General features: G+C 43.3%; 1 protein-coding gene across 2 annotated transcripts in view; it reads right to left on the bottom strand.

The window, feature by feature from the left end:
- The window catches only part of RAB11FIP4 (RAB11 family interacting protein 4), a 110,449-nt gene that overhangs the window by 59,181 nt on the left and 24,107 nt on the right, over positions 1-27,161 (bottom strand). For both annotated transcript variants that reach the window (XM_014878153.2, XM_014878152.2), the window contains exons 2-3: positions 15,974-16,061; positions 7,420-7,508 (exon numbers count right to left, since the gene is read on the bottom strand). In XM_014878153.2, the coding sequence (XP_014733639.1) occupies positions 7,420-7,508; positions 15,974-16,061 (177 nt within the window). The remainder of the gene's footprint in view (positions 1-7,419; positions 7,509-15,973; positions 16,062-27,161) is intronic.

Consider the following 27,161-nt stretch of genomic DNA (forward strand, 5'->3'; position numbering starts at 1 on the left):
TTACAGTTTTATAGCAACCTGAAATCTTGGTTTTATCAACCAGCTTTTACACGCTTACATAGAAATTTCTTCTTCTGAAAAAAAGAAAAAACAACAATCAAACCCACAAATAAAAAGAAAACAACCAATTTGAACCAACGTTATTTACTAAAAAACCTCAAACCTATATTTCAATTTCACAGCCTCATCACTGTAAATATTCCAAGAAGAAAAAAAGACGATTGTGATTGTCTCACAATCTTCCACAAATGAAGCAGAAATTTCCCCAAGCAGCAAGGAGAAATGATACAAAGTAGAATAAGAAATAGTAAAAAAATTTAAAAATCAAGAAAGAAAGAGCCAGTGTCAGTTTATGAACTAGGGGACAAAGATTTCCTTGACATGCAAGTGTCAAGAAACCCAGTGAATGCTGTGTGCCCTGCCCTCACACAGCTACTTTTATTACAGGTATTTTGGTATTCCCCAAGGGCTTGTTCACCACATTCTGACCAGGCAGTTGCACTTCTTTCACAGCAACACAGCAAGGTGAGTGCTGTCATAATATTCCTTTGCTTTTGTTGCTAAGAATGCTGTACTCAAGACACACCACAAATTGAAGTGGACAGATTTTCAGTACATCAAACAAAAGGCAAAAGGTACAAAAACCACAAAGCCACGCTTACCTGAAGGATTAAATCAATAGGGATGTGACTTGCTCAATAAAAGACACCAACTTTTAGCTTGCAGTCATTTCACAGCTTCTGCCTAAGGACCGTGCTGTGGGAGGTTGGATTATAAGAGAACAGAGATGGTGCTGAAGGAAATCTCATTGCAGCTGTACTAATTACCAGAGTGGGAACAGCCTTGCCCCTTAATAGGTGCAGTGAGTGGACATAGTGACAGCAATGTCCAGTGAGGTTGAGTGTTAAAAAAGGAGTGGGTTAGCTGGTTGAGAGCCAGCTGGAGTCTGCTGGCTGTGCTGTGGAAGGGTCAGGTATTTGTGCAAGGGACTGAAAGGGTAAGATGTATGAGAGACACACAGGGTCAGGTGGTTGTGCTAGGGACAGGAAGGAGTTAGCCAGTCCTGCAGAAGGAAGAGAGAAAGGAGAGAAAGAGTCACTGTTGTGTGGAGCTGCCTGTGGGAAGTTTACAGAGAGAAAGGTCTGAGTGTTTTTAGGATAATCAGGGACTGACACTTGCATTGGCTGTGAGTCCACTGTCAATCGGTGCCCTGTATGAGGAGCAGGTGACAATACTGTGCCATAGCTTAAATTGGTTTATCCAAGAATGGGAGGAACATTTTGCCATGGCAACTGACAATTTCAGAAGAAACACCCCCAAAACTGTGCTCTGCCAGAAAATCAGCAGATGAAAAGGTTGAAGATAATGCCTCAGAAAGAAAATTGAGACAGAAAATGTCTATTAAACAGTGGTTCTGCTTCTGCCAAAGAGAGAGATGACAGGCTCCAAAATGGTAAAGCTCTGAATGCTATACAAGACTACCTGGGCCACAGAACCAAAAAAAAAAATTGAAAAAAAGAGACATAGATAACAATAAGTGTACAAAATTACTTTCCTACAGATGCCTTGAAGGATGCTCCAGTTGGAGATTCATCTCTGTTGCCAAGTGACAGCTGTGATGTCTGAACCAGGCAGTCACACTTCCCCTGTCTCAAACCACCCAGCTAAATTCAGTCCTAAGAAACAGTAAATTCTAACTCAGACAAGACCCTGTCACAAATTCAGCCCAGATGCTGGATTCTAACAGGGCACTACCTGAATCAACACTTTGCACTGAGAAACTCCATTCTGAGTGCTGAGGCTTCTTTGCCAGGTCACCCCCCAGCCCTGCTGGCCTCAGACACTGTGGATGCATTTGGGGTGCTGTGCCAAGAACTGGGTGGGGAAAGATTTCTCCAGCCTGCAAGCTCTGAGATCTCAGAGTATTTTGTTGGCCTAGCCCAGGATGAGAAAGTCAAAAACTCAGATTTCTCTCTAAAGAAAACCCAAAACATATTTTGAGAAAGAGAAGAACTATTTTTGATCAAGCCAGAGTCCCTCATTTCTTTTGAGTTATTTTATGTGTTAAGTGTTTTATATCATAACTGAGCAAAAATTACTTCAGGGACAAAGTAATTTCCCCTTTAAAAATGTCAGTATGTGATGTTTCACCAAATCAAAAATGCAAGCTGGTTTTAAAAAAGAAAATAAGCTTCATCTCTTTTATGGCTGTGTTTGGAAGAGGTGGCATTTATTTTGTTGAAGGTGCCTGCCTTGCCCCAAGTGCAGAGCTGCTCATTCTCAGTACAACAGTCCTTCAGGGCAGCATTTCAGAGCACTTCAGCCAGAGAGGCAGGTTATTTTTATGCAGGTGTTTTGACCAAGGACAGTTATTTTTGAATGTATGCACAAACCTAAAAAATAAAATTCAGATTATCCCCAGGTGAAAGCAGGCAGTTTCCATGTAAATGAATCCCAAATGGGGCCACACTGTGCCCTTCATTGCTTTTGGTAATTTCTCACAGGGGATTTCTCAGCAGTTGTTGTTAATGTTGCTTTTTGATACTCAAAAAAAAAAAAAAAGGAAAAACGAATTGCTGAGAGTGTTGCCTGTAGATGTTGCAATAAACTTCTCACTGGTGCAGACAGTGCACCCTGCCTGTGTGAAATCCTGCCTAGGAACAGGCACTTTTATCTCTCTATAACTGTATGGCCGTACTTTCCCAAGCTTTTCTCCCACCTTACCCCTGCAGTGAGGATTTGGACAATGACCCCAGGAACAGCCCCAGTGGTTGATCTAACACCTGCCAGGGTCTAAGAAGTGTTTCTACCAATTTCAGCAGGGGATAGGATCAATCCTGAGGCTGGGCCTCCCAAAAGGCCATCTCTGGAGATGCTGAACATCCTTATTTCTCAGGGGATGCAGCAGAAGCAGAGGGGAAGGAGAATCTGGCAGGTTTAGAAGCACAGGATATAACAGAGACTTTGGAGGTACAGGTGCCATGGTGGCAGCAGGACACAGGAACCCTGCAGAAGCTTGGCAAAGGGAGCAATTTGCAAACATGCACTGTGTGATCCCAGGGGAGCAAAAACAACACACAATTCTGCCCAAGAACAATGGCAACTCGATGGTCAAGGTGGAGTCAGAATACATGAGATGAAAATTAAAAATATTGTGGTTACAGACTCTCCTGCTACTACCTTCCACAGCCTAGTGGGAAAACCCATTACAGTGTTTTCACAGTGCAGAAGGCTCCTCTGCTCTGACACAGGTGTCTGCAGATATCCTCACGCAGCTAGTGGGGAGAAAAACTTTTTTCAGAAGCTGGTGAGGGACTCCTAATTGCTACTGAAAATATTTTCAAAGCAGCAGATCAGCCAGCAGTCCCAGCTCCATCCCAGAGGCAAACACAATTTATTTGTCATGTTTCAACAATTTTTCTGCTGTTCATACAGTGTAATTAATCACTTGGCAGGCAGGGGAACACACAGAGGACTGAAAAGGCAGCTCATGCTTTGATATGCAGTGATCATCCTGTACTTTGGTAAGAGAGATTCACTCTTATTTACAGATGGGAACAGAAGAAAAAAGGTATGTGGCAACTCCATACAGCAACAATTAATAAGAAATAAACAGCTTTGATTAAAACAAAGACCCTGCTATTACTGTACTTTACCACATGCTCTTCCACTGGTTTGCATGTATGGCTTTGGCCATTGATTCCAGATGAAAAGACAACAACTCACATGTAAAAATAGTCTGTCCCTTCACAAGGAGCACTTCAGAAGTACCCTGCTAGCTGATAGTGAGAGACTCTAAGATCTGTCCTTCATCCTCCTCTTCTGTCATCTGTTGGGGTGATCTAGATTCAGGCTCCCTTCAAATTTGAGCAGCCAAAATACACCAGGTGAAGAGCTGACAAAGGAGCTCCTGTTCTCATTCCGTTTCTCTAAGCTTAGGTGCTCAGACAGAGCAGCACCTAGACACACACCACTGCTTCTCAGGGCTTGCAATGCAAATCTTGGCCAGGGAGCTGCAGATGCAGCCAGCCAAATTCCCTGTGAGTCCTGTGGCTAGTGCTCCCAGCTGGCTGGGTGCCCGGGAAGGCCCAGAGCCAGCCATTTGGAAATATGAGACACAGGCACTCTGCTTTGTTTGAGCTGCCTCAATCTGGGCCTGGGTTTTCACACACCAACTTCAGCTGCAGACTTTGTGTTGGTTACCATCTCCAAAAGGCTGTCCAAGGGCTCTGAAGTGCTACCAGATGCCTGCCACAAAGCAAACTGGACTAGGGAAACTTTTGTCTCCCTTCAAACTGAAGCCAAACAAGAGTTGAGGCCATAGCAGCAAACACTGGGAAAGGAATTTAGGATTGACAAATTGGCTTCTGGCAAATTCTGAGTATTTCTATTACCTCTCTAAAGTCTGTGAGAGAGAGAAATTATACTAATAAACGGCACTCGACTGAAGCAGCGCCTCAAATGGAGCACAGTTCAGACTTTAACCAAATCCACAGACTCAATTCAGACAGGCAGAAAAGGATTATTTATATGTCCCAAAGCTAAAGGGCTCTAGAACTGCTATCTCCTAACTGCAATCCCATCCTCCTAAATCTTTTTGTCCAAAGAGAAAACATACTCTGCAGTCTGAATCAATGCTGATGGAAGTCAGTGGAACATCCTGTAGTAACCAAGTTACCCTCTTTATGTTCTGCATATCACACCTTAACAGCCTTGAGCTCAGAGCTCTCCATTTGCCTGTGACATCACTCACACAGCCTCTCAATACAGGCCATTAAGAACCTTTCATGGAATGGCCTTTACATTTTGAATTGCATACACAATAGGATGTTTTTCTGCCTTTTTTTTTTCCGACAAAGTTTTCAGGCATTAAAAAGGCTTTTACTCTTTGTTTACACTAAAGAAAATCAAAAAGTAAAATCAGGCCATTTAAAGAATGTCAAATGAAATGCCCCAAGCTCCTGGTATCAGGGGCTTTATATATATCCCTTTAAATTAATTGCACTCCTTTATAATTAAAGGCTAGGCTGGAGGCTTGGCAGTTTCTTCTTCCTTATTTGACTCAACATATGCAAACAGCTGGATCAGTTCAGCACTTCACAGTGGCTCCTGTCACTTCATCCCACATCTTGGAATTACCTTCACCTCTTCAGTTTGCTGCCTTTGGGCTTCAGAAAGCTCCAGTACAGGGAGGGCAAGGAAAAGTGAAAGCAGAGGACAGGGGAAAATAACTTGTGACAAGGATAAATCTCCCCTTCCTTTCAAGTCATGGTGTGAATGCAGAGACAGCATAACAATGAACCAGCTCAGTACCTGCCTTTGTGTAAGCACAGCCTCTTGGGTGGAATAAAAAAGATGTATTCCCTTTTAAAATATCTATTTGTACCATCACAGCAGTTGTGTCCTTCTGCTGCCTGGGAATTTGAGTGCACCTGAGAATTAGAGAGACATGCAAAGGGTGTACTGGGGTGAAAAACCAGATTAGACAGGCAGCTACCGTTTGTGCCAATGGGAGCTGCCCATAAACCTGATTATAGCACGACAAATTCACACTCATTAAGGTCTGGGAGATGTAAGGATAGCTTATACATTTTAAGTGTGTTCTTCCTCGGGAACGGGGAACAAACGCCATGAATGGTGACAGCCTCAAATCCACCTGATCCTCAGTTCTCCTCTGCTTCATCAGCTTGAAAATTCCAACTTCCTGCCATAGCAAGGATCCTTAAGGCGGGAGCAGAGGCTGTTCACGCCTTTTCCCAGTCTTTAGCTGACATCTAGCGAACAGATTCCAAACTGCACCTGGAGGACCTGGAGATAGGAGATGGAACCAGCCCCTCTGGAGGGCTGTGGTGCAGAGGAGCTGTGGGATAAGCATGGGATGTACAACAGTGCACACCACTCCCTGTCCTCCCCCCACCACGACAGCTCACCTGGCCTGGACAGGTGTGAAAGGACCTGGTTCTGTTCCCAGGCTGCACAAATCCTGCACTGGCTCCATTAAGGTGGGCAAACACTGCTGCAGGACCCCACTGCAGTGGTGCCACCCCCTGCAGGGACCATCCAGGGGCTGGTGGACATCAGGAGTGACCAGCAAGGCTTCCAGCACAGCACTGTCAGATCAGCTCTTTCTGAACAGGGAGGGTTCACCCTCTGCCCCTCCCTCTCCCAGAGGCACAAATCCAGCACTCAAATGGGAAACTCAGCAGCTGTTACCAGGATTAGCAACTGCAATTCCCACCCTCAGGCTCTCCTGGAGGACGGATGGAGTTAGAGGTGCAGTTTGCAGAGTTTTGTAGTTTGTCTTCACGAACTCTCCCAGCACATCTTTGTGTGACAGCAGATGTGAAATCTCTAAGGAATACAGGCCCAGCTGTCACCTGGGTTCAAAGAGTGTCAGAACCAGCCTGCAACGTCTGCACAGCAATAGGGGAACATCGACTGTGTGCAGAGCTTGTTTCCATTTTACAGCCTCTATCAGCTACAGCAAACCAAGGAGTTTGGTTTATGGCATCTATTAAGGTAACCAAGCAACAGCATGGTGGATATAAAACCAGGGATTTAGAAACAAGCAGAGTGGTGATGGACACTGAGGTGCAGGAAATGTCTGTATTTTTTGTATGGACAGTGGAAACTGTTCTGTGTAACTGCACAGAGTGGTGTAACACCAGCTCACCAGCACACTTAGCACATCCTTCCTCAACACATGAGAATTGTCCTCACACTTCACTACCTGTGAAGGCAAAATGCTTTTCCTGTTGATTTCAGTATCATTTGCAGTCTAGAGCACCACTGACACACAATCCTCTGAATGCACGATGCTAACTGCACCTTTAATCCTTACTTGGGTGGAGATGATTAAAACCAAAGTAAAGTGAAGGAGGGACAAAGAGATGCTAAAAGAAAAACTGAGCAGCGCTCTACTTCTTAGACTGCACAGACACTGGCAAATTAAGGATACAAATGAAGACCTTTAATAGTTTAAAAATATGCTACACCCACCAGCCAAAAATATTATCAAAGGTTTCACACGTGTATTGTTTCTAACAGCTGTTGAGTCCCTGTTTATTATCTGCAGAAGGTCCCTGAGGACTTGTTCACCTACAAAGTTTGATTTAATTAGATACAAATCAGTGTTTTCCATTTGTGATGTGCCATGGAACTTGTACAGGGATCTCCCTTCACAGCCAGGTGAATACTGAGGGCTGTAAGAGGAACATTACCTAAATACCAAATACTTTCCCATCAGTTAACCCACGTTAAATGCAGCTAAAACAGTGTGGATGGCTTGCTGAGAGCCATGAACCTAGGAAGGAAGGGTCAACAGGCCAAGTAAAACAGCATTTACAATGATCCAGCTACACATCACTGCAGAGGTTTCCTCAGCCCACTAACATGAGATAGAATTAGTGCTTCTCTTACCTGGTAATAGTAATCAACATATTGTGGCTGGTAGTGCTGGGGCTCAGAGTTTTCAGGAGACAAGACATCTTTTAGTAACTCTTCACAGCCTGGCAAAGAGAAACAAGAGGAAAGGGTCAGGCTAAGAGTTTATCTTCCATTATGTAGACAATGGAGGAAGAAACACTGGTTTGTAGCCAATCTGTATGCACAAAACCTTGGAAGGCAGCTTTGGGATTTATTTAAATAGGTGTAACACAACTCTGTCTTCAGAGTTCTGCCCAGCACACATTCAACAAGTGCAATTATCTCAGCATGGATACACTAGCCTGCAATGAAACTGAAAGCTGAGCATTGCTTGGCTTGATAACCTACCCTGTGGGGTACAAACCCACCTCTAACCAAGCCCAAGCTCTGGAGTCAAACACCGGATTTGCAGGCTTGGCATGAGCTAGGGATTACAGCACATCAGTGTCTGTGGAGCTGCTTCTAATTTTCTGTGGTCAAAAAGACAAAGAGGCAATGCCTAAGTGTCACAAATCCCCCTTCAAAAAATGCTCTGTCACAGAGTGTTTGGAAAGCAAATATCTATGCACTGCAACCAGAGATTTTAAGCTTCTGTGTTTGTTTTTGTTAACAATCACATTTAGAGCTGGAAAAATCAATGTCTGTGTTTCCCTTGGTCCTCCTCTCATCTGAAAACCTGAGACAAATATAGAAACACTGAAATCACCAAATGCCTCGTTCCCCATTAATTACCAGTGACTGCACTTGGCAGGTTGAGCTGCAGAAGGCAGTAATGTCAGGCCAGGTTATTTTAGAGCACCCAGCTCAAAGCCTTGAGCCCAGACTGTGTGAAACCTCAGGTTGTGCTCTATCCTGCTTGGAAGCTGCAATTGCCCAGCAGTTATTCCTCCCTTCCATCCCAGCACTAATGCAATATATTGTGACATTACACATGGATACCACTACAGAGCAGGTGAGGTGACCTTCTCTCCTGGTTTTACATAAAGGAATAACAACTGTAGGGATGAAGACATGTGGTTACAGAGAGGAGTGCCTTGCAAAGGAAAGGAAAAACCAGAAAAAAATGACCAGAGGTCAATGTTTCTACCTTGCCTCCTTTCAAAATGCCAGCCAGACTGGTCTGTTAGAGCTAAAGTCACAAACAGCTTCCAGATCACCATGGTCTGAAATATACAGTCCTTCTGTGTTCCTTCTCTGCTGCTCATTTCTTATCTAAGATTACTCCTCATCACATTCTTTCATTTCCCTTGTCCATTAGGGAGAACCATTTCATGATAGCTCTTGGCCTGTCATTTATTCAGTAAAAGCACTGGGGAGAAAAGCATTGCCTCCTTTGCATCCAGCTAACTCGGTGCAGCCCTCACCACTTCTTCACCAGAGCCACCTGACCCAGGCTTTTACAGCCTGATCCAGAACCTGGCCAAGCACCAGACCCATTTCCAGAACATCAGCAGGCATTTAATCCATTTTGTTTACCAAACTACATAGCTTCAAATAGCAAACAAAGCCAAATCTTGCTTTTATTGTAGTCACAGGCCAGGTTCCCGTTGGTGCTGGCAGATTCAGTTCATCTGAGCCACTCTCCTTCTGCAAAGGTGACTTTTTGGTGGGGAGATGTCTGGGTGTGCAGCAGGCAGTATCCCTGTGCACTGCTCTGCATGCAAGCTGCCATGACAGCCTGGCTCTCCTCATCCTCCTGGGAAGATCTGCATGTCATTCTACTCCATTAAAAAGGGAAGAAGAGGAGGAAATGCTGAGAGACCATTTTCCTCTGAGATTACTAAAGCACATCACCACTACCTTGCAGACATCTGAACCTGTTCCAGCATCCAGCAAATCAACGAAAAAATGGCCTCTGGCTTCAAGAATCTCAAGATGGAGCTACTTTTTTATTCCTGTTAAGAACTGAGTTTTAAGAAGTTCTCTGTTCTCCTCTTCCCTGTGAGGACACAAAACAGAATCTCTTCACTCTGGAGGACTGATGCTGGTCTTTTCCTTGGACCACCCCCTATCACCAGGAAGGTGATGCATCAGCTTTCTTATTCAGTGTTTTTCTGCAACAGTGTAATAAAATGTCACCCTTTGCTCCCCTCATCTAAATACAATTTGAATTTTTCAGGTACTCCAGGAGGGTTACACAATGGAGTAACATAAAGAGGGAACACTGGAGTGATTCAAATGCTGTGCATGTGTGTTCTTATCACGTGTGTTCTTACTGGAACACATCCTGGCTTGCAGCCTGGGAAGTGCCTGCAGTGAGCTAAATTATTGTCTCACAGTCCACACAAACAACAACAACAAATCAAGGTTTACTCTGGAAAATCTCAATATGGAAATGGGAAGGTACTGGACAAAGATTTGTTCTTTACTAGCAGAACCACTCCTGAGCAGAACCCTGTGTGCTGAGGTCTGCAGAACTGCCATGGTGGATATTTCAAGCTGTGCACCAGTGTGCACCCAAGGCTAGAATCTGTCCAAAAATAACCCATTCCAATGAAGCAAAGGAATAATTCCTGCCTACTTTAAGGATCTCATGCACTAGAGATGTCCTATTATTGCTATAAATTCATTTTCCTGGAAAAGGTAGAACTGAAAGCCACTTACATGGCTGATTAGAGAGAGATATTTCATTTGGATGTCTACCGGTATCATAAGATATTAATGTGCTCGATGTTCCCTCTCCTTTGCTGCAGTTGGAAAAATTTCATCTACATTTCTGGGCAGCACTTGGCAAGAAGACTTAGCTGCACTGCAATAAGAGTGAGGCAGCAGAGAGAGGAAAGAGTAACCCAGGAATAGCTCCAGGTCCTTGTGCAGCCATTGCTGCAGCTCCACTCCAGGGTGTCCTTCATGGAGAACCATTCTGTGAAAGGCTGTGCCTGATGGAAATCACTGACACACACTGGGGTGAGCTGGTGTCTGGAGAAAGGACTAAACAATCAGATCACAAAATGAGAGTGGCCAGAAGCTGCTGAATTTTCTTCCCTGGCTAAAGACACCTGATGAGCCAGCACAGAAGCAGCTTCACTCAAGAGACTCTTTGAAACATGGATGTGTAGGAGTTCTAGTTCAGCAGAGCACTGAGTTGCTCTCTAGTCTGGTCTATCAAATTATCTGAGTTAAAAAATATTTATCCTAATACAACAAATGCAAAAGCAAACAATTCATTTGGGCAGAACAGGGTCATCTTTAGTCCTAAGCAAAGATTATGAAAGTCACATACAAGTCACTGAAGGGGAAGACATGAACCTTTAACGTTGTCAGTTCACTCAGGTTGCTAGATGTAATATCCCTTAAGAGATTATTTTAAAAATTTTCTATCAGTTTAATTTTAAAAATGGTTTTCACACCCTAACAAACATTCCATTTGCAAACACACATTCTGGCCACAAATAAACTCAATTTTAGCAAAGCTCTTTCCTACAAATGCTCCAAGGAAGAGATTTAACCTACAACACATCAGACAATTTTCACACACAATTAAGCAACTTTAATATTCTAGGAAATAAAGTTGAGTTACCTAATTGAATGTAGTTAGTTTCTGACATTTTTCCTAACAGCAGTAGCTTCTTACTTTATCTGCCCTTGGATCATTAGTGGTGTATTAGACTCATTTATAGTTTCAGGGTGTATTTAGTGAAATTTAGCTAAGTCTTAGAAAACTCTCAAGTACTTTTAAGAGCAGCCAACTTCAGTTCATTGAGCAGCTATGGGGTAATTAATTCCAGGAGTGCTCAGCTCTTCACATTCACTGACAGTCCTTGTCCCTGGAGCCATCCCAAGCACCACCCCTGTCAGTAAGTTATTCTTACCAGAACAGATAGATCCATCACATAATCTCCAGTTACAGCTTCATTGAAGTTTGAGATCTATAGCTATGAACCTAAATGGGTTTATGTGGACCTGGGGGTTTTCTGATGTGCTTTACTGAAATTCCCATGCTGGTGCAGCTGTTCTGGTCCTAGATATTACAGGCAAATAAACTCCCTTTTAAATGATTGCAGCATACCCATCTCTTAGTCCATGCTGGATCTTCAGGGCACAGCTGGTACAACACTTTTCTCAGCTATGGGACTGCAAATTAGATTTTATAATTAGTTGAAGGAGATGGCCAAAACTTGGCACTGGTTTTGTGATAAGTATGTTTGCTTGAAGCATCTGAATGAAACTATAAAAGCTATTAAGAAAAAAAATAATCTCCAGTGAAACAGAAGGCCAGAAATATTCTGCTTTAGAAAATTTTTTGAAAAAACACCATCAAATTTCATACTGTATTTTTTCATGTTATTTCACAGTCCAAATAACCTGTCACTGTCCGACCTAGCAGAACAGCCAACATCCCTTTTGGAACATTTCTTTGAAACTTTGGGCAAATCTGTATTCTTGGAATTTTCATTACAAAGTGCTAGGAACTCACAGAGAAACATATCTACTTTTTAACTTTTACCTGCTTATATATAGCCTGCTTCTAGAAGCTTTCCAACCAACTGCAGTAATTAGGTGCCTCAGGATCTAGGGAAGCACAGAGATGGATTTTTGAAGGCACATAATGGTCTGTGTTACTATTTTGAAGATTCAAAGGTTGCTATTGCTGCAGGCGGGGAAATTTATAAATTCACAGCTGTGCTTCTTCCACACTGTTAATGAATATGAAGGAGATCCTACAACTCTCCATTTTCAAATTCCACAACAGAGCACAACTAAAATGCCCTTAAAACTTCTACAAGATGAGGGAAAGACTCCTTGCTCCAGAAGAGCAACAGGCTGTATGATTTTATCTGAAAAAACAGTGATTCTGCTAAAGCACACAGATTCATAAATGCAGAAATCCTCTGTGCTGACGTGGCTCAGTCTCTCCCGTTATAAAAGCCATGACCCTCCAAACACAGCACTGTTCTCATGGTTAAAATAAGCTATAAAGGCAGAATACATCTGCCTTTGTATTTTAATTCTCTATTAATCTGTGTTCATACAGTACCCTCTCATCTCTGCGAGCTGTAACACCGAGGGCAGCAGGGGGAGCTCCCCCTCAATTTGTCAGGGTTTGGGTACTTTTAAGCAGAATATCAAAACAAAGAGACTATGGGAAAGACAATAGAAATCTCAAAATACAGGGAACAGGTCAGACTCAGTTAGAGCTTGGTCCTGCAAACATATCTGGCTGTGGAACCCAGCAGCCTGCAGAGCACAGGGAATTAAGAGCTCCACTCAAACCTTTAAGTATTACAAGTGGAAGAAAATATTTACCCAATCAGTACAATATAAATTCAGAACAGCAAAAACAGCCATTGGTTCTGCTGAGCAAACAGTAATGGTTCCCATGCTGACCCTGCTGAAATTAATGGGAATTCAGCCTTTGAGTGATATTCTGGCTGCTCTTGGTGTCTGAGCAGTGCCACAGAGCACTGAGGCAAGAGGCTACAGGTGTTATTTCATGGCAATTGCTCTGCAGGCAGACAGTTATTAAAGCCCTGCAGGAAGCAGATAGAGAGGGTAGCTTCAGCACAAGTAAAACCTTCATACTCTGGCATTCCAATGAAATTGCTTCAAAGCTTTAAATTCGATGGAAAGCCTATCCCTGGCTCTGACAGAGCCCAATTTCACGAGGAAAGCACCCTAGACAGCAGGGACTCAGCAAAGTGCTTTAATCCACAAAAGATCAGCAAAAAAGCAAAACTTTCCATAAATAGCAAGCACCATACCTGTCCAGTATTCCACCCCAGAGCCACAGTGAGGAGCTCCTTCAACACACTTCTGCCCTCTAGCATATTTACCTCCAACTTGAACAGCTCCACCACTTCCCCAGGTCCTACTGTCAGTGAGACTGCTCATCCTTACCCACAGCATAAGGAAATTAACTGTTTTCCACCTGACAGTACCAGCAGCTGCTGCAGAGGTACATGATCCATATGTCATGAGGTCTACCCAGCTCTGAAGCACTGAGGAGGAAACAAGCTTGATGTCCACTTGTGGAGGAACACAACACTTTTCATTTGTACCATGAAAGAGCAAACAATGCCCTGGTTTATGGAGGAGAGAGGCCAAGCTGCAGATTTTAGATCCAGAGGCAGGAGTTTCTCTATCAACCAGTTACAGAGCATTAAACACTCAGATCTTCGGGATTTTTTCAAGTTCCAACATTTAGCTTTTCACTGAAATCCAACCCTGGATATTGAAATGCTCAAACCAACAGCATCAGATGTCAACTCTGATTTGAATCTGCTGCCTCTTAGATGTCTCAAACCTCATGATTTAAATAAATTCAAGGCAGTGAACCACCAAAAAACCTTGACACTATATCCCCTTTGTGCAGCAAACAATTTCGTCACCATACTATAAAGGCAAGCACCTATAAGACAAATTAATTTGAAGTCTCATAAATAAGAAATATAGTAAGGCATTAGGATTGTAAAGCTCGAATTTAAACATTTGGCTATTGGTGCTAAGGATAGCACAGCTTCATACTCTATTACTGAGAATCCCACTGGATTTATAGTAGCATCTCATTTTGCTCTATTAATCTGACTGCCCCAAGCAACTGTAATAGGCTGAGATGTCAAAGAACCGTATTTATAATCTGTGGCTGCCAAGACAAATTGCTTTTGTTTGATAATAAGCCTGCTACTCCCCTTGGGATGTGGCTGCACTAAAACAACATGGTGGAGTCTTTCCATTCTGAAAGGCAGACATGCCCTGTCTGAACTTTAACATAAACAATTTCATTTTTAAGGAAAATATGGCAGGTGGCCAAAGATAAATAAAATTTCCATGCTGTGAGGTGAGAAATAGAAGCAGCTTTTCCAAAGACATGCTGTGAAAACATGCAGCACAGTGTCTTATCAGAAATAGATACAGCTGCTCTGCTTGGATGATAAACACTTAGTACTGAGTCTGTGTAAGTGGTGAAATGCTAATGATGTGCTAAGGGAGCTCTAGGTGATGCTGCAGAATTGGGTGATTTCTCTGCATCTGTTCACAGACACATTCTAACAACCATCACATAAACGATTTGGACCCTACATGCTCCACACCTGGGCTTTAAGTTATTCATAAACTTGGAGTGCAGAGCACTCCAGACAGCTTGATCCAGTCACATCTTTGCAGGATTAAACCTTAGAATATGAAGACAAGAACCAGCTCCCACAAGGTGAGCAAGGATGAAAACCCCCAAGGCCTCGTGACTCTGATAATTCAATATTCTCATGCTGTGCCCACAGTAAAGGAGATGCAGCTACCACTGCACCACTGAGGGTACATGGACAAGGGCACAGTTACCACAGAAGAGATGTTCTGGGTCATTTCTGTCCCTTCCTGATCATATTTTGTGCATTTGTGCAATCTTTAGACTGTGAATTACAGAAGACACCAGATGATTTACAGAGGTTGTGTCTTACTGAAACTAGAACTTAGTTTGCTACAGCATTTTCTGCTCAAGGAAAACCCCCAGCAGAGACTTTAGGGTCTGTGCACAAATATAATAACTTTCCTCCTGGGCTTTCTCTTGCCTTCTCTTCCAACACATCAGTGTCACCTTGGACAGTGTCTCCAAGAACATTGATGAGAGCAGCTTCTCACTGTAATTTTACCCAATTATGCACTGTCTTTGGCTGCCATAAACTTTAATTAAAAGTACTGTGGTTTTACGTTTTTGCATCCCTATGGCTTCATAATAATCTCATCACACACTCATCTCATCACAGCACACTCCCCAGAGGCTTCTCCTGGAACCACATGATCATCACTGTGACATTCACCCTGTCCCTGAAGTGAAGCCTCTGGGCTATGACATCACTCCAACACTTTATAAAAGACACACCATGTACAGAAAAGGACAGGCTATGGATTATTTCACTATGGGAAGTTAGAAAAGCAATCAGCAGTGAATCAGCTGAAGTGTCTCCTCACTGTTTTTTGGTAGCCTTTAGGCTAAGCTCTGAAGCATAACAATGTCTGTGTCTTCTGTCAAGGACTGTTTCCTTGGAAAGGAGGTGGTTGGATCCACCTGATCTCAATATTCAGGGTTCGCACGGCCAACCTGTAATTAACTCATTTCCTTCCAATACATGACCCCAAATACCCATGTAACATGAATTAATTACACCCTACAGATACCTCAAGAGGAATATAATAGTCTAAAATTTCCTAGTAGAGAACCAAAAGCCCAAGGGCTCCCTAACTCCCTGAGGTAAATCAGCTGCAGAACAAGATCAGAATCTGGAAGTATTAAACCTGGGCTCTGCCTGTTACCACAAAGCTACTCTTTCTTCTGCTGTATTCTTCTTCAAACAACAACACATTTATTCTGACAAAAATTAGCAGTAAACCAATGCCCAGGCACCTATGGATGCAGAAGCTCTAGCACTGCTCACCACTTATACATGAGATGCACAAAAAGGAAAACTATACTGGCTCTGTTCCCAGAGCTGCTCTACTGTCACTACAAATAACCACAGTTAAAAGAGAGGATGTCTTTGATCATTACATTTTCTGCAACCAGAGAAACATTAGTGGAACTGAACAGGATTATTTTTGAGAAATATGCACATACCTTTGATAGCAAAAACTCCGTGACAGAAGTCCTTAAAATTGATTCTTCCCAAATCATTTGGGTCCAAGTACTTTGCCAGTTTTTCCACCTAAAATAAAAGATGATAAAATATGTGTTGATGTTGGTGTATCATCTGTTGCTCTGATACACTCTGTATCTTCCACAGAAGACTACAAGTTGAAGAATACTCACACTGTTCACTTGAACCAGCCAATGAATGGTTCTGCAAGGAGAAATCATGTCTTGCATGATACTGGTGCTGATCTCAAGGTATCTCCCCCCTCAGAGAAAAAAGAAGTGTAGCCATATCCTACACTCCTCTCCTGACCTTGGCTACTTCTTTTGTTTTCTTCTTAAGTACTCATAAGTACCTTGTAGTTAGTTTATTAGCAACTTATGGGAAAAAAATCTTTAAGTAAAAAAGAAAGAAAGGCAATCCCCAACACCAGTACACTGTGCAAACAAGCAATGTACATAACTCCTTAATTTCAGATTCACAGTTTAGCCTTTCTGATCATTATTCACCAATATGATGACATTATACTGAATTTAAACACAGCCACCAAATTAGCACGTGCCCCAAAAAACGGTCTGGCAAATTTTTCAGGAGGGTTTTGGGACAGAGGAGGAAAAGCAGCCTGGACTGGAAAGGCTCTTGTGCTGTCTAGAAAAAAAAGGAATGGAGGAGCAAGTAGCTGAAGAAGAATAAGGTGAGAGGTAGAACAGTCCAGGCAGCTGGACACAGCTGGCTGTTCTTTCTGACAACCACGCTGCTGGAGCTTGTGCACATCCCCGTGTGTGCCCGTGTCTTTGCCTGGAGCACCTTGCAGGGACCCTCAGTGAGGCAGAGGCAGCCTCTTAGTGCTCACAGGACCTCACAGCCAGCTCCACACAGCCCTGCCCTTGGCCTGGGCCCTCCAGACACCCAGGAGGATGAACCAGCCCAGTGCAGGGACAGCAGGCATGGAGGGTACCACAGAATCCTGCTGCTGCACAATCTGTGTGAGCTCAGATATGTCAGCCTGAGCAGCAACAAAAGCCCGGCTGGAAAGACACATCAAATGAATCCAGATGACCCAGTTTCTCAATTTTCTGGTGTGTTTTTTTCCCACGTGCTAGCAAAGCCCCAGCAGCTTCCCAAAGCCCTGCAGATAATGCACTGATGTGTGTGCATGACACTTCTTCTTACAGGCACTTCTCAATGATATAAATTCCCTCTGTACCAATAACTGTCATTGATAAGCCAAAGGGCTCATTTAAAACAAGCAAATTTTTAAAAAATGACATAATTTTTACTCATATGCAAAATTCAATGTTGGATGAGAAAGGCACAATTTGATCATTAAATTGAATCATTTCCTCTTTCCTTTTCTTAGGGAAAATAAAAAGTTAGCTCATGTAGGCAGGGCAAGTAAGAAGCTATATGATGAATTCAGAACTCATTACAAGTCAGACATTTTCTTAAAACTTTCATATTGCAGAAGCTGGGCTGCAGATGTCAACTATTGTGTGACTCACGATCAAACTCCCACCCTGGCATCACAAGGAATTACTGTAACCCCACTAATTTGGAGCATCAGAACACACATCTGTGTTTCAGAAAAAAAAAAAAAGCTGCTTCACTAGAAACCACATTGTGTGGTTAATGCACACTAGACTAGCTGAAAATCCTGACTGAAACCAATTAAGTAGAGACATGCTTGACACGGAAAATCCAGGTTGGTGTTATCCCGGCCACCTTCACAAGCAACAATTGTGTTTTAAATTTTAATGCACAGATTCCTGCAGCCAGCTGGGAAGCCTCTAGTCTATTTAATATTGTGCTAGAACACAGTGGTGTCACTGCGTGTTCCCAGTGAATGTAGCACTTTATTTCTCAAAGTTGATCCAATGATTTTAGTCTACCAATTGCTCAGACATATAAAATTACACTTCTGAAATCAAACTAAATGAGATGTTATGTGTCTGGGAGTCTGTGTTATGGAAGAACAGAGGATATGTTCACATTTATGTCTAAGTAATGTCTTAACAGTAAATGAAATTATCACCTGAGCCAAGTACTTCAGTGTCCAGTTTCCCCTAAATTTAATTTGCAGGTTTTCAATTGGATATTACAATGCAAATAACTGACATCAGTGCAGGAGATGATGCTCACATCTTCAGCCAGGAATAAACAGAGCTCCCAGCACAGGTCAGGGGATAAAAGGATTTCAATCAATGGGGCCTATGTTTGCCTGGATTGCATAGGGTTTATGCATTAATATACACACATATTTGGTACATAAATCCCTGTGTATTTGCACACAGTATTCAAGAGCCTGCAGTGCACTTGATCATGCATTTGTACCAGCAGTTTTCTGGAATAAGGCAAGAAGCTCTTCTTAGTTAATTCCAGATTGAAAGCATCGCTTTAAGTTAAATTTCAATCTGTGGCCAAATAAAATACGGCTGCCCCTAAATCTTCTCTGGTGTCCACACTGTATAAACCACCCTTCCACTTCACTTTGTAAAGAAATAAAGTCCTCTCCCCCTCCTTCTCAGAAAGGGTTAGCTCCCCACAATGAACCAAAAGTTGTTTTACTTCTTCATTGCCTTGGCAAACTTATGGATTTGTCAGCCTGCCTGGGAGGCTGGGTGACATTGAAGTCTTTTTTGCAGTCAACAACCCACAGGGATTGAGGGATTCCATGGCCTCTGCCAGGGAATGAGGGAACAGCAGCTCTGTCTGTGATAATGGAACAGTTCTGCACATGCAGGATGTGCCAGTCCTGGCCACACTCAGACTCCTGGGCCCCACATCTTTGGGCTCTGCTGGGCTCTGCTGATCCCCTGGCAAGGGACATGAGACCACAAAGCCACCTGCTGCCAAAATTCAGTGTGAAATGAGTGTGTGATTGTTGTGATACATACAGGCAGCACAGGGAGCACGGTGTACTCCAAAGTTTAAGATCAGAAGCCATCACAATGAGTAGGGGCAGTGCTCTGGGCCGGGCACAGACACTTCTGTGCACAGAGCAGCCCCCACCATGTGAGACAGACAGCACAAACAAGGATTGCAAACTAGTTCTTCACTGTAGGAAGCGAAGAAGGGCAGAAAAAATGAGCTGCAGGCTCAGTAACCCAGCTGGTTCTTTTGGCAGCTGCAAGGGTGTCTCTAATGAACCCTTCAGTAGGCGTCCAATAGTCAGAGGGAAGATATAAATCTCAGAGAGAAGAAATAAATAATTTTTCTTTGGGAAACAACTGGAGAAAACCAAACCTCTGTCCCTATTGTTTAACTGGCTTGGATGAATGGCTGATTGCCCTTTTAATGCAAATATGTTTCTCTACAAACATGTAATAACTGCTCATTTCAGCCAAAGTGTTTGCCTCCTGTCCCTTGGGTTTCCCAGCCATCCTGAGTGCCCTGCAAAGGGGTGTTTGCTCCATGCTGTTTTCTGACACATAAGAGGAGGCTGGGAACACTTGAAAAAGCAGAATAGAAAGGATGTTTGTAGCAGGAGGAAGTAGAGGGAGTGGAGTAAGGGGAGAAAAGAGAACAAATCACTGGCAGATCTCAGAAGAGATATATTGAAACTGATCTCTTCCTGCAAGTGAGTTCAATACAGAGGCATCTGTACTGAATAGCCAAGGAACCCTTCTGGATCTCTGGCCAGCTCTTGTACTGAAGCTGCCAAGACAGTATCAGTACTTTTTCCAGCTAAGATTTTCTGACTGGAACTGAATCCTGCTTCCATTTGCAGGCAAGAAGGAACTCAGACCTCTATTGACCTCACTTTTAATTTTCTTCACAAAAAGAAGAGATTTTCTTAACACAAAAACATCTGTAAGATTTAGAAGTAATCGAGTTCAGAGGGACCCCACACCAGCTCTATTCACTGAAATCTTGCAGCAGGATCCAAATCACAGTCAGAAGCTGCCATTTGAAATAAACAACTTGTCTCAGCAGTTTGCCTTTATGCTGCAGAGGTCTGTGAGCTCGTCTCGCCCTGAAGTGCGAGCAGAGAACACCTGGGAGCTGTGACAAAGGCAACACAAGCACTTGCAGGAAAATGTCAGGCTGTGCTGCAGCAGTGACATTTGGGCAGGATCTCCTGAGGCAGGAGCATTTGTGAGAAACCTCAAAAAAAAACCAGCAAAAGGAGATTAAACATGTAAATGCCGCAGGGTGGATTAGAGAGCTTCCCACATGATTTATCCAAGGAGCAGCACTTGCCCTGGTTTCAACAGACTGGCCTTTCCCACATTTGGGAAGGGTGTAAGTTTACACCTCGACAGTTTGAAATGCTGCTCTGGCTGCAGGGCTGGACAGTGAGGCCAGCACGTGTGTGAGACACACCCCTGTCCTTTTCACTGGCCCCTGAGTTCAGGTGTTCTTAGCACTGATGTGGTTCCAGATGTTGGAGCTCTTCAGTCAGAAGGGCTGTCTTTTGATGAGCTGGGATTTATAGATGGAGGGCAAAGAAATGAAATTTCTCTATGATATTGTAGCATTTCAGGAAGGCAACACAAGAAGAGGGAAATTAATTTTACATTGCATTGGAGAAACTAGCACTCACACAGTTGTGGTACCCACTTTCATATGAGATGCTGGAAACACAGACAGGTTGCAGAGAACTGAAATAAAATTAAAACATCTTATGCAACCAAAAAAAGAGAGTTTTCTTCTGTTTAATTTGGCAAAAGGGAGATCAAGTGATGATTTGTTATGAGGTATAAAGACTTCTGCAAGCAGGGAACTGCCAGTTCAAAAAGACTGTAGCAGAAGAAAGACATTAAGAACCATTATCAGCAAAATAAAACTGAACAGACTCCAATTAAAAGGCAAGCACAGTTGTTTTATCAGCATGATTGTTTACCCACCAGAACTATCAATCAGGAAGGGTCTGGAACTATAAAAAGCAACTGGAGTCCCTCATCTGAGGCCTTTTGAGAAGGTGAGACACACTTGGAAGATCTACCTAGAATAATTGGGTTAAAATCGGAGCTGTCTCCTTTTCAAAATGTCACATGAGATGACCCTGAGCCTGACCCTACAGCACACAGGACCATGTTCCCAGTCACACATGTAAGGAGTGGAAGAGCAGCGTTTTGGAATCATGACTCCAACAAACTGCCTCTCCACAGTCCTGACAGACTGTGCATTGTAAATAATTCATACCACTGCAAACTGCATCATGAATTTCCATCAGCTGCTGTCTGATCCCAAAGCATGCAGGGACATACATCATTGCTGGAAACAATGGCTTTGAATTTGATTTGAATTTTGATTTCAAGCATCACTCTCTTATCAGGGGCTTCAAGTCTGAAAGTTGGCTTCTCTGTGAACTCTCTGTAAATGGAAAGGATTGTTTCAGTTTCTGCTTTAACTGTGCACACCCAATTTACTAGCTAGAAGGCAGATCTTGGGATTGTGTCCTAAATAACATAAGCAAATCTGTTGAGTAATCTTGGCCTCAACTTTGAGCAAATTCTTAAATCTGTCAAATTGATCATTTACTAATGGCTGCAATGCAAAAAATCTAATCAAATTCAAGAGAGTCTATTCACTTGTCTTCCCTTTCCTTCCATCAACACACGGAATTGCATCTTCTTCTAAATATGACCTGAGTCCATGGGGCCTTGGTCCAAGGGGAGAAAAATATCCACCAGTCATCCAGATGGAGAAAACATCCACCATGTGGAGTATGTGAAATGTGCCAGTGAATCACAAAGGCACAGAAAGAAAGAGGTGGCTCCAGAGGCACTGCAGGTGGCTGAGTGCATTCTGAGGAAAAAGGAAGCTTCTAGTGTTGATGTGTTATTAATGCTCTGTGCAAGCATCACCTGGGCTCAGGTGGGCAACAGATGGTGAGCGCAGTGGAGCTGCTGAAGTGAGAGTGGCAGAGCACCGAGGATCTGCAGCACACACGGCAGGGCAGCTGCTGCCCTTCCCAAAGGCAGGGACACACAGCTCCAATCTGCTGGGCTGGGCAGCACTGCACACAGGGACAAGGAGCAGAGGAGAGCAGGAGCTGTAGGATCCATATCACTGCCCCCAGGGCAGGAGGGGTTATCTTAACTGGGAGATCCCTGCTGCTGGGGAAGGACGTGGTATCCAGTGGCCATGGGGCTGTGGCACGGGGGACAGAGCACCGAGTCTTCCAGTAGCATGATGTTACCAGCAAATTATTTCATCTGCCTTGGCTTCCCGTCTTTAAAAATGGTGATGGCAATACTCACACCACACTCAGAGTGCATAAAGGCAGTGGTGCTGCAGACAGCAATGAAACCTGCATGGAGCTGGTCCACGCTGTAGCTTGCTGGGTTTCTTGCCCTGTGTCACTTGCCCACGGGCTGCTGTCTGTCATCTCTGAATACATCTGCTCGACTGGCCTTGAAACACCAGGAACACTGATGATCTGACACAAAATACAGGTATTTCTAAACTGTGCTCGGCTGCAGTGAAATCTGCCCCACTGGGCAGACCTTGTCATCATCTTGTTTTCAGCGTTTTGTTATGTTAACAGCATTTTATCTTGTGATGGTTAAATACTGAGCCACACAGTACTGCTGAGAGAACACATTAGGAATGGATTTGTTCAAAACATTCTAATATGCAAATGAGCTCTTGAGAGAACATAATACTCCATGAACCTCAATGAATGTTTGTGTATGACAGAAATACAGGCAGTGTTAGGAAAACCGATGCTATGATTTCTGTTCCACATTGAGAAATCACTTGCAGTCTTCAATATACGATGACACAAAGCTCATTTGGGATAACAACAAATACAATTCTTGCCATATAAGGTACCCCAATATTCTAGGTATTGTTATAGGTGGGTAATGTGATGGTTGGCTCTTGCAATTAAGGGATGGATGAATGTGAAGAGAAGTTTTATTGATGTATAGTTATGTTACTGTGATTTGTTTCGGAACTTCCTCAGAGTACACATCCCAAAGAGGCAGCTCACAGCTACAAAAACTACCTTCCCCCATTTTATCTGCAAGCCAGAAACCACCAAAATCCTGGTGAGATTTTCCTCTGCCAGTCTACACCTTTGGATATATCAATTGCTTATACACACAACACCCCTAGAAGAGTAATTCACATTTATTTTGTCACTCTTAATGCAACATAGCAGCTGACAATGATCAAGTGCCAGAATCGTAAAACCAAACCTCTCTCTACAGTCTCCCCCCCCCCCATCTGTGGATATGTGAGAACTGAGAATCTTTCATTTAGTTACTTAAACTGCTGATTTAAACAGGATTCCATTTCCCTCCTTCCCTCTGATGCTGTGTTGCAAAACAAGACATTTGGCTGGGCCCATCAATCTTACAACAGTCTATGGGGAATCCCACACAGTCTGGAATACCATGGGAACAGAGAGCAAGGCTAAAAATATGCCGAGCCATCTGTTCACTCTACAGTGATTTTTTTTGTGTTGTTCTGGAAATAAAGGGTTAACGTGTTGAACTGTTTTCCCAAAAGCACTGATTCACTCACTTGCTAAAATTAGCAGGGCTGCATTAACACCTTCTCCTCCACAGCTATCAGAATTGAAGCCAAGGCTGCCTGGGAAAAACAAGGCTGTTAGCAAAAGCTGTGACAAGCTGAAACGAGGCACAGCCCATTATCGTCCCCATTAGCATAAGTCAAATACAGCAGAAAATAGTCAGATCACAAGAGACACATGAAGCAATTGGTCATGTGGGTGCAGAATGCTTTCCTTTAAACAAGGAGCAGGAAAATGTTTGCATAACATCAGGCTTATCTACAAGTGCTGCAGCATGGATTGATGTTCAGTGAAAATATTCTTCCACTCTGCAGCTTGTGGTGTGTGTGATCGTTCTCATTGGTACATAAAGGGAATTTACACAGAATAATGTTTTTCATGGCTTTCAGTTGTGAGACATCAGCCAGAGAGGATCTACTCTCAGGATAATTATCATGTTTTGTAGTAAAACTGGGGATACAGGTGGGACCCACAGTGCCAGAAAACACTTTCTTGGTGCCTTCCTTGGTGACACATCTGCATTTTAATTGAGGTGTTATGGTTTGCAAAGAACAAACAAAATACCGAAGGCCAGCAGGAAGGACAGGGTGGGGAGAGCAGAGCAAATCAGGTGGGTTTTACAGGGAGCAGTTCAGACATCAAGGGGTCTCGAGGGATGCACCAAAGAAAACACAGTGCCCAGAGCCAAACAGGAGCTTCAGAAAATTCACCAAAAACCAGAGGCAAAAGCCAGTGCTGAAATCCAGGCAGTGGCTCCGAACTGCAGGCTGACACAAAATCCGAAGAAGGCACTTTTGTGCCAGCCCTACGATGGCACTTCACTTGCTCGTCTCTGATTCACAGGTCAAAACCACAGTTAAGTGCTACAGCACTCACAAGATATTGTACCACCCAGTTTTGTCTGCAAATCCTCACAGGCTGGATTTCTAGCCTCAAAGTTACAGAGCAAGTGTTACACTTCAGACAGCCACTTCTCTTGACCGTGTGCTTTATTATTATATTCTCTCCTTAAGGCACAAAGCTAACCCAGCAATATGCAACCAGAACACAGCACTGTGCTTCACACACAACATCTACTTTCAGAAAGAATTTAGATTTTGGATTGAGAGCCAGCCAGAAGCCTGCCCAGAGCAGCATAATTTGGGCATCCTCAGCCTGATCTCCTGAAATCAGTTTTGAACCCAGCTGTTAAAAGGGAATGCCGTTGGCTTTTGGCATGCTCACAGATATAGAGCATGAAATGTAGGCCTTGAGATCTGATCTCAAATGAAAAAGCCTGAGCAGCAGTCCTGAAATTAAACCGAATGAATGAAATTTCATGGCAAATTAATACTTTGACACAAATCCTGGGAGGAATGAGTACGGGATGAACCCAGCTCTGGGAGACACACATTAGTTAAGATGACAAACATCAGGCAGAAAGGTATGATTAAAGGAACAATATTCCACTTAGCTGAAGGGAAAGATCTTAACCTTTAGAAAAGTGTGGCTGGGAGATAATGTCCTTCCCCGTCCTTCCACAAGGACCAGAGAAGGAAATGAGCAATAAGTGCCGCTCATTAGGGAGGGATAATTACCAAGTCTGGGATGAGGGTGACGGGTTTGAACAGCAGCTGACTCCTCTGACGTTAAGACAAGGGAAGCAGGGAAAAGCAGGCTGTGACAGCAGGGGATGAGCATGATTGGAGACTGTCAGTGCTGAGAGGGGGTAGCATGGAACCCCTCAACCAACAGCAAAACTACCCAAGGCTGAGGGAAGGAGGGAGCCCTTCCTGACCAGAGCACTCACACCGTGTTAATCTCTTCTAATTTCCCCCTGTGCCTTGCTGCAGCTGCCAGCTCCAGGCAAAGCAACAGCACAGAAGCCCCCTCAGACGTTCCCATGTCATGAGCAATTCCCCTATAGAGAAATGTGTCATTCAAACTGCAGTGGAGGAAACTTTGTATAAAATCACACATAGAAATTCACATTGCTCTTTGATCTACACCGGGGAAAAGCCATTAGAAGGAATGATAATCAGCCAGCATTTTTGTGCAGAAAGGGACAGGAATACAAAGCCTGAATGCATAGAAAATGAATGCTCTTTACAGCCTTAGAAGCTGTACAAGGGTGCTTCATGTTACAGGACTGCCTGCACTGTATATCCTCATTAGCCATCACAGCCTGGTCAACATCAGTACTTCTAAATGGTTACAAGGCTGAATGGAAGATCCAAAATGCAATACAAAAATCCCAAAAAGAGATGAAGGTGCACAGCTACAATGGGATTGTACTTTTGTGCTTTAGCAGTGCGCCCAATGAACCTCCTATCAATTAGTCTTGGTATTATAAGAAGCTCAGTGAGGAACTGGACCCAGCATTCTCGGCTCACTGTACACACTATTGGAAAGACAGTATCTGGCACAAAGGTAATTTTCTCAACTGACATGTGATTTCACCTTCTCTTCTTATCCAGAAACAGATGTACTGCAAAGTGTGCTGGGCCTGGGGACTAAGTAGGAAAAGGCAGATTTTGAAAAAGAGATTTGGATAATGATGAGGTGATTTCTATTAGCTGGAAAATCACATCTCTCAGGCTGAGGTAAGCAGGTCACTGTTCCCAGTCCAGCTGTCACTCAGGATAACAGTCACTTGAGAGGCATTTCTGTCCACCTGTGTGTGGGACTGGACTGTTCATGACTCAATGTACAGCACAGAGGTCCACAGGACTGCTCCTGTTCTGTGAAATTGTTTCCTTCAAAAGCCTTTTAAGAAGTTACTGTTTTGATCTTGCTCATTTCTACAGCTGCCTTTTCCAACTGCCTTTTAGTAGGGATGTAGCTTGCCTTTTCTGTCAACATGTCTATATGTTTATATGTGTATATATTTATTATCTCCCAGTGGTATACGCTGGTTTATTTTTGATATCTGTTGATGCTTTGTGTATCAGTATGTGAATTCATTTTTTCCCACATTAAAATCAAACCAAACAGCCGGACCCAAAAATTGTCATTTTGATTTTTCCAGCGAATAGAAGTTCCCTGCAGTTATTATGACAACATGTCACCACAGGGTCACAGATAGTGAAAATGAATTGCTTGGAAAGCAAAACCAACCAACCTTTTCAGTGTAAAAAAAACCAGGCACTGTTTAAGGGAATCAGGAGAGTTTCTCCTAGATGGACCCTAAAAATAAGGTAAGAAATGGTCACTGGAGCTCTGCTGCTGCCTTCTCCTGGCCTGCCAAAACTGTGCTTGCATCTATTTTCCTCCAACATAAAGGTGCCTTGTAGGAGTTACAATCAAGAGGTGAGAGCATGCAGAAATCTCAGTGGATTTATACTGCAAGGCCCTCACCCAGCTGCATTTCACTGCAGTGCTGGATCAGAGAAGCCAGTTCACTGCTGATAGCTGAACATGTACCAGCCCCCCCAAAACCACAGGTTTTTGTCCTTTTCCAGTCTCTGCTCTGGGTTACCTGCTCAGAACATACCTGGTACAGTAACAAGGATGTAATTTACCCTTCAGTGATAAAGCTCTGTAGCAAAGGCACATGTATGAAACATGAGGTGGAATGCTGAGAGCCTGAAATAACAAAAGGAGCTTTCTCAGAGCACCTTTCACTGGACAAATTCAAAAAGGAATTCTCACTGGGCATGGTGAGGTTTCCTCATCATGGACTAAAGCAGTTTCATGGCTTGTGGCCA

Source organism: Sturnus vulgaris, chromosome 20 (genome assembly GCF_052056855.1).
Source record: "Sturnus vulgaris isolate bStuVul1 chromosome 20, bStuVul1.hap1, whole genome shotgun sequence".
Taxonomy (NCBI): domain Eukaryota; kingdom Metazoa; phylum Chordata; class Aves; order Passeriformes; family Sturnidae; genus Sturnus; species Sturnus vulgaris.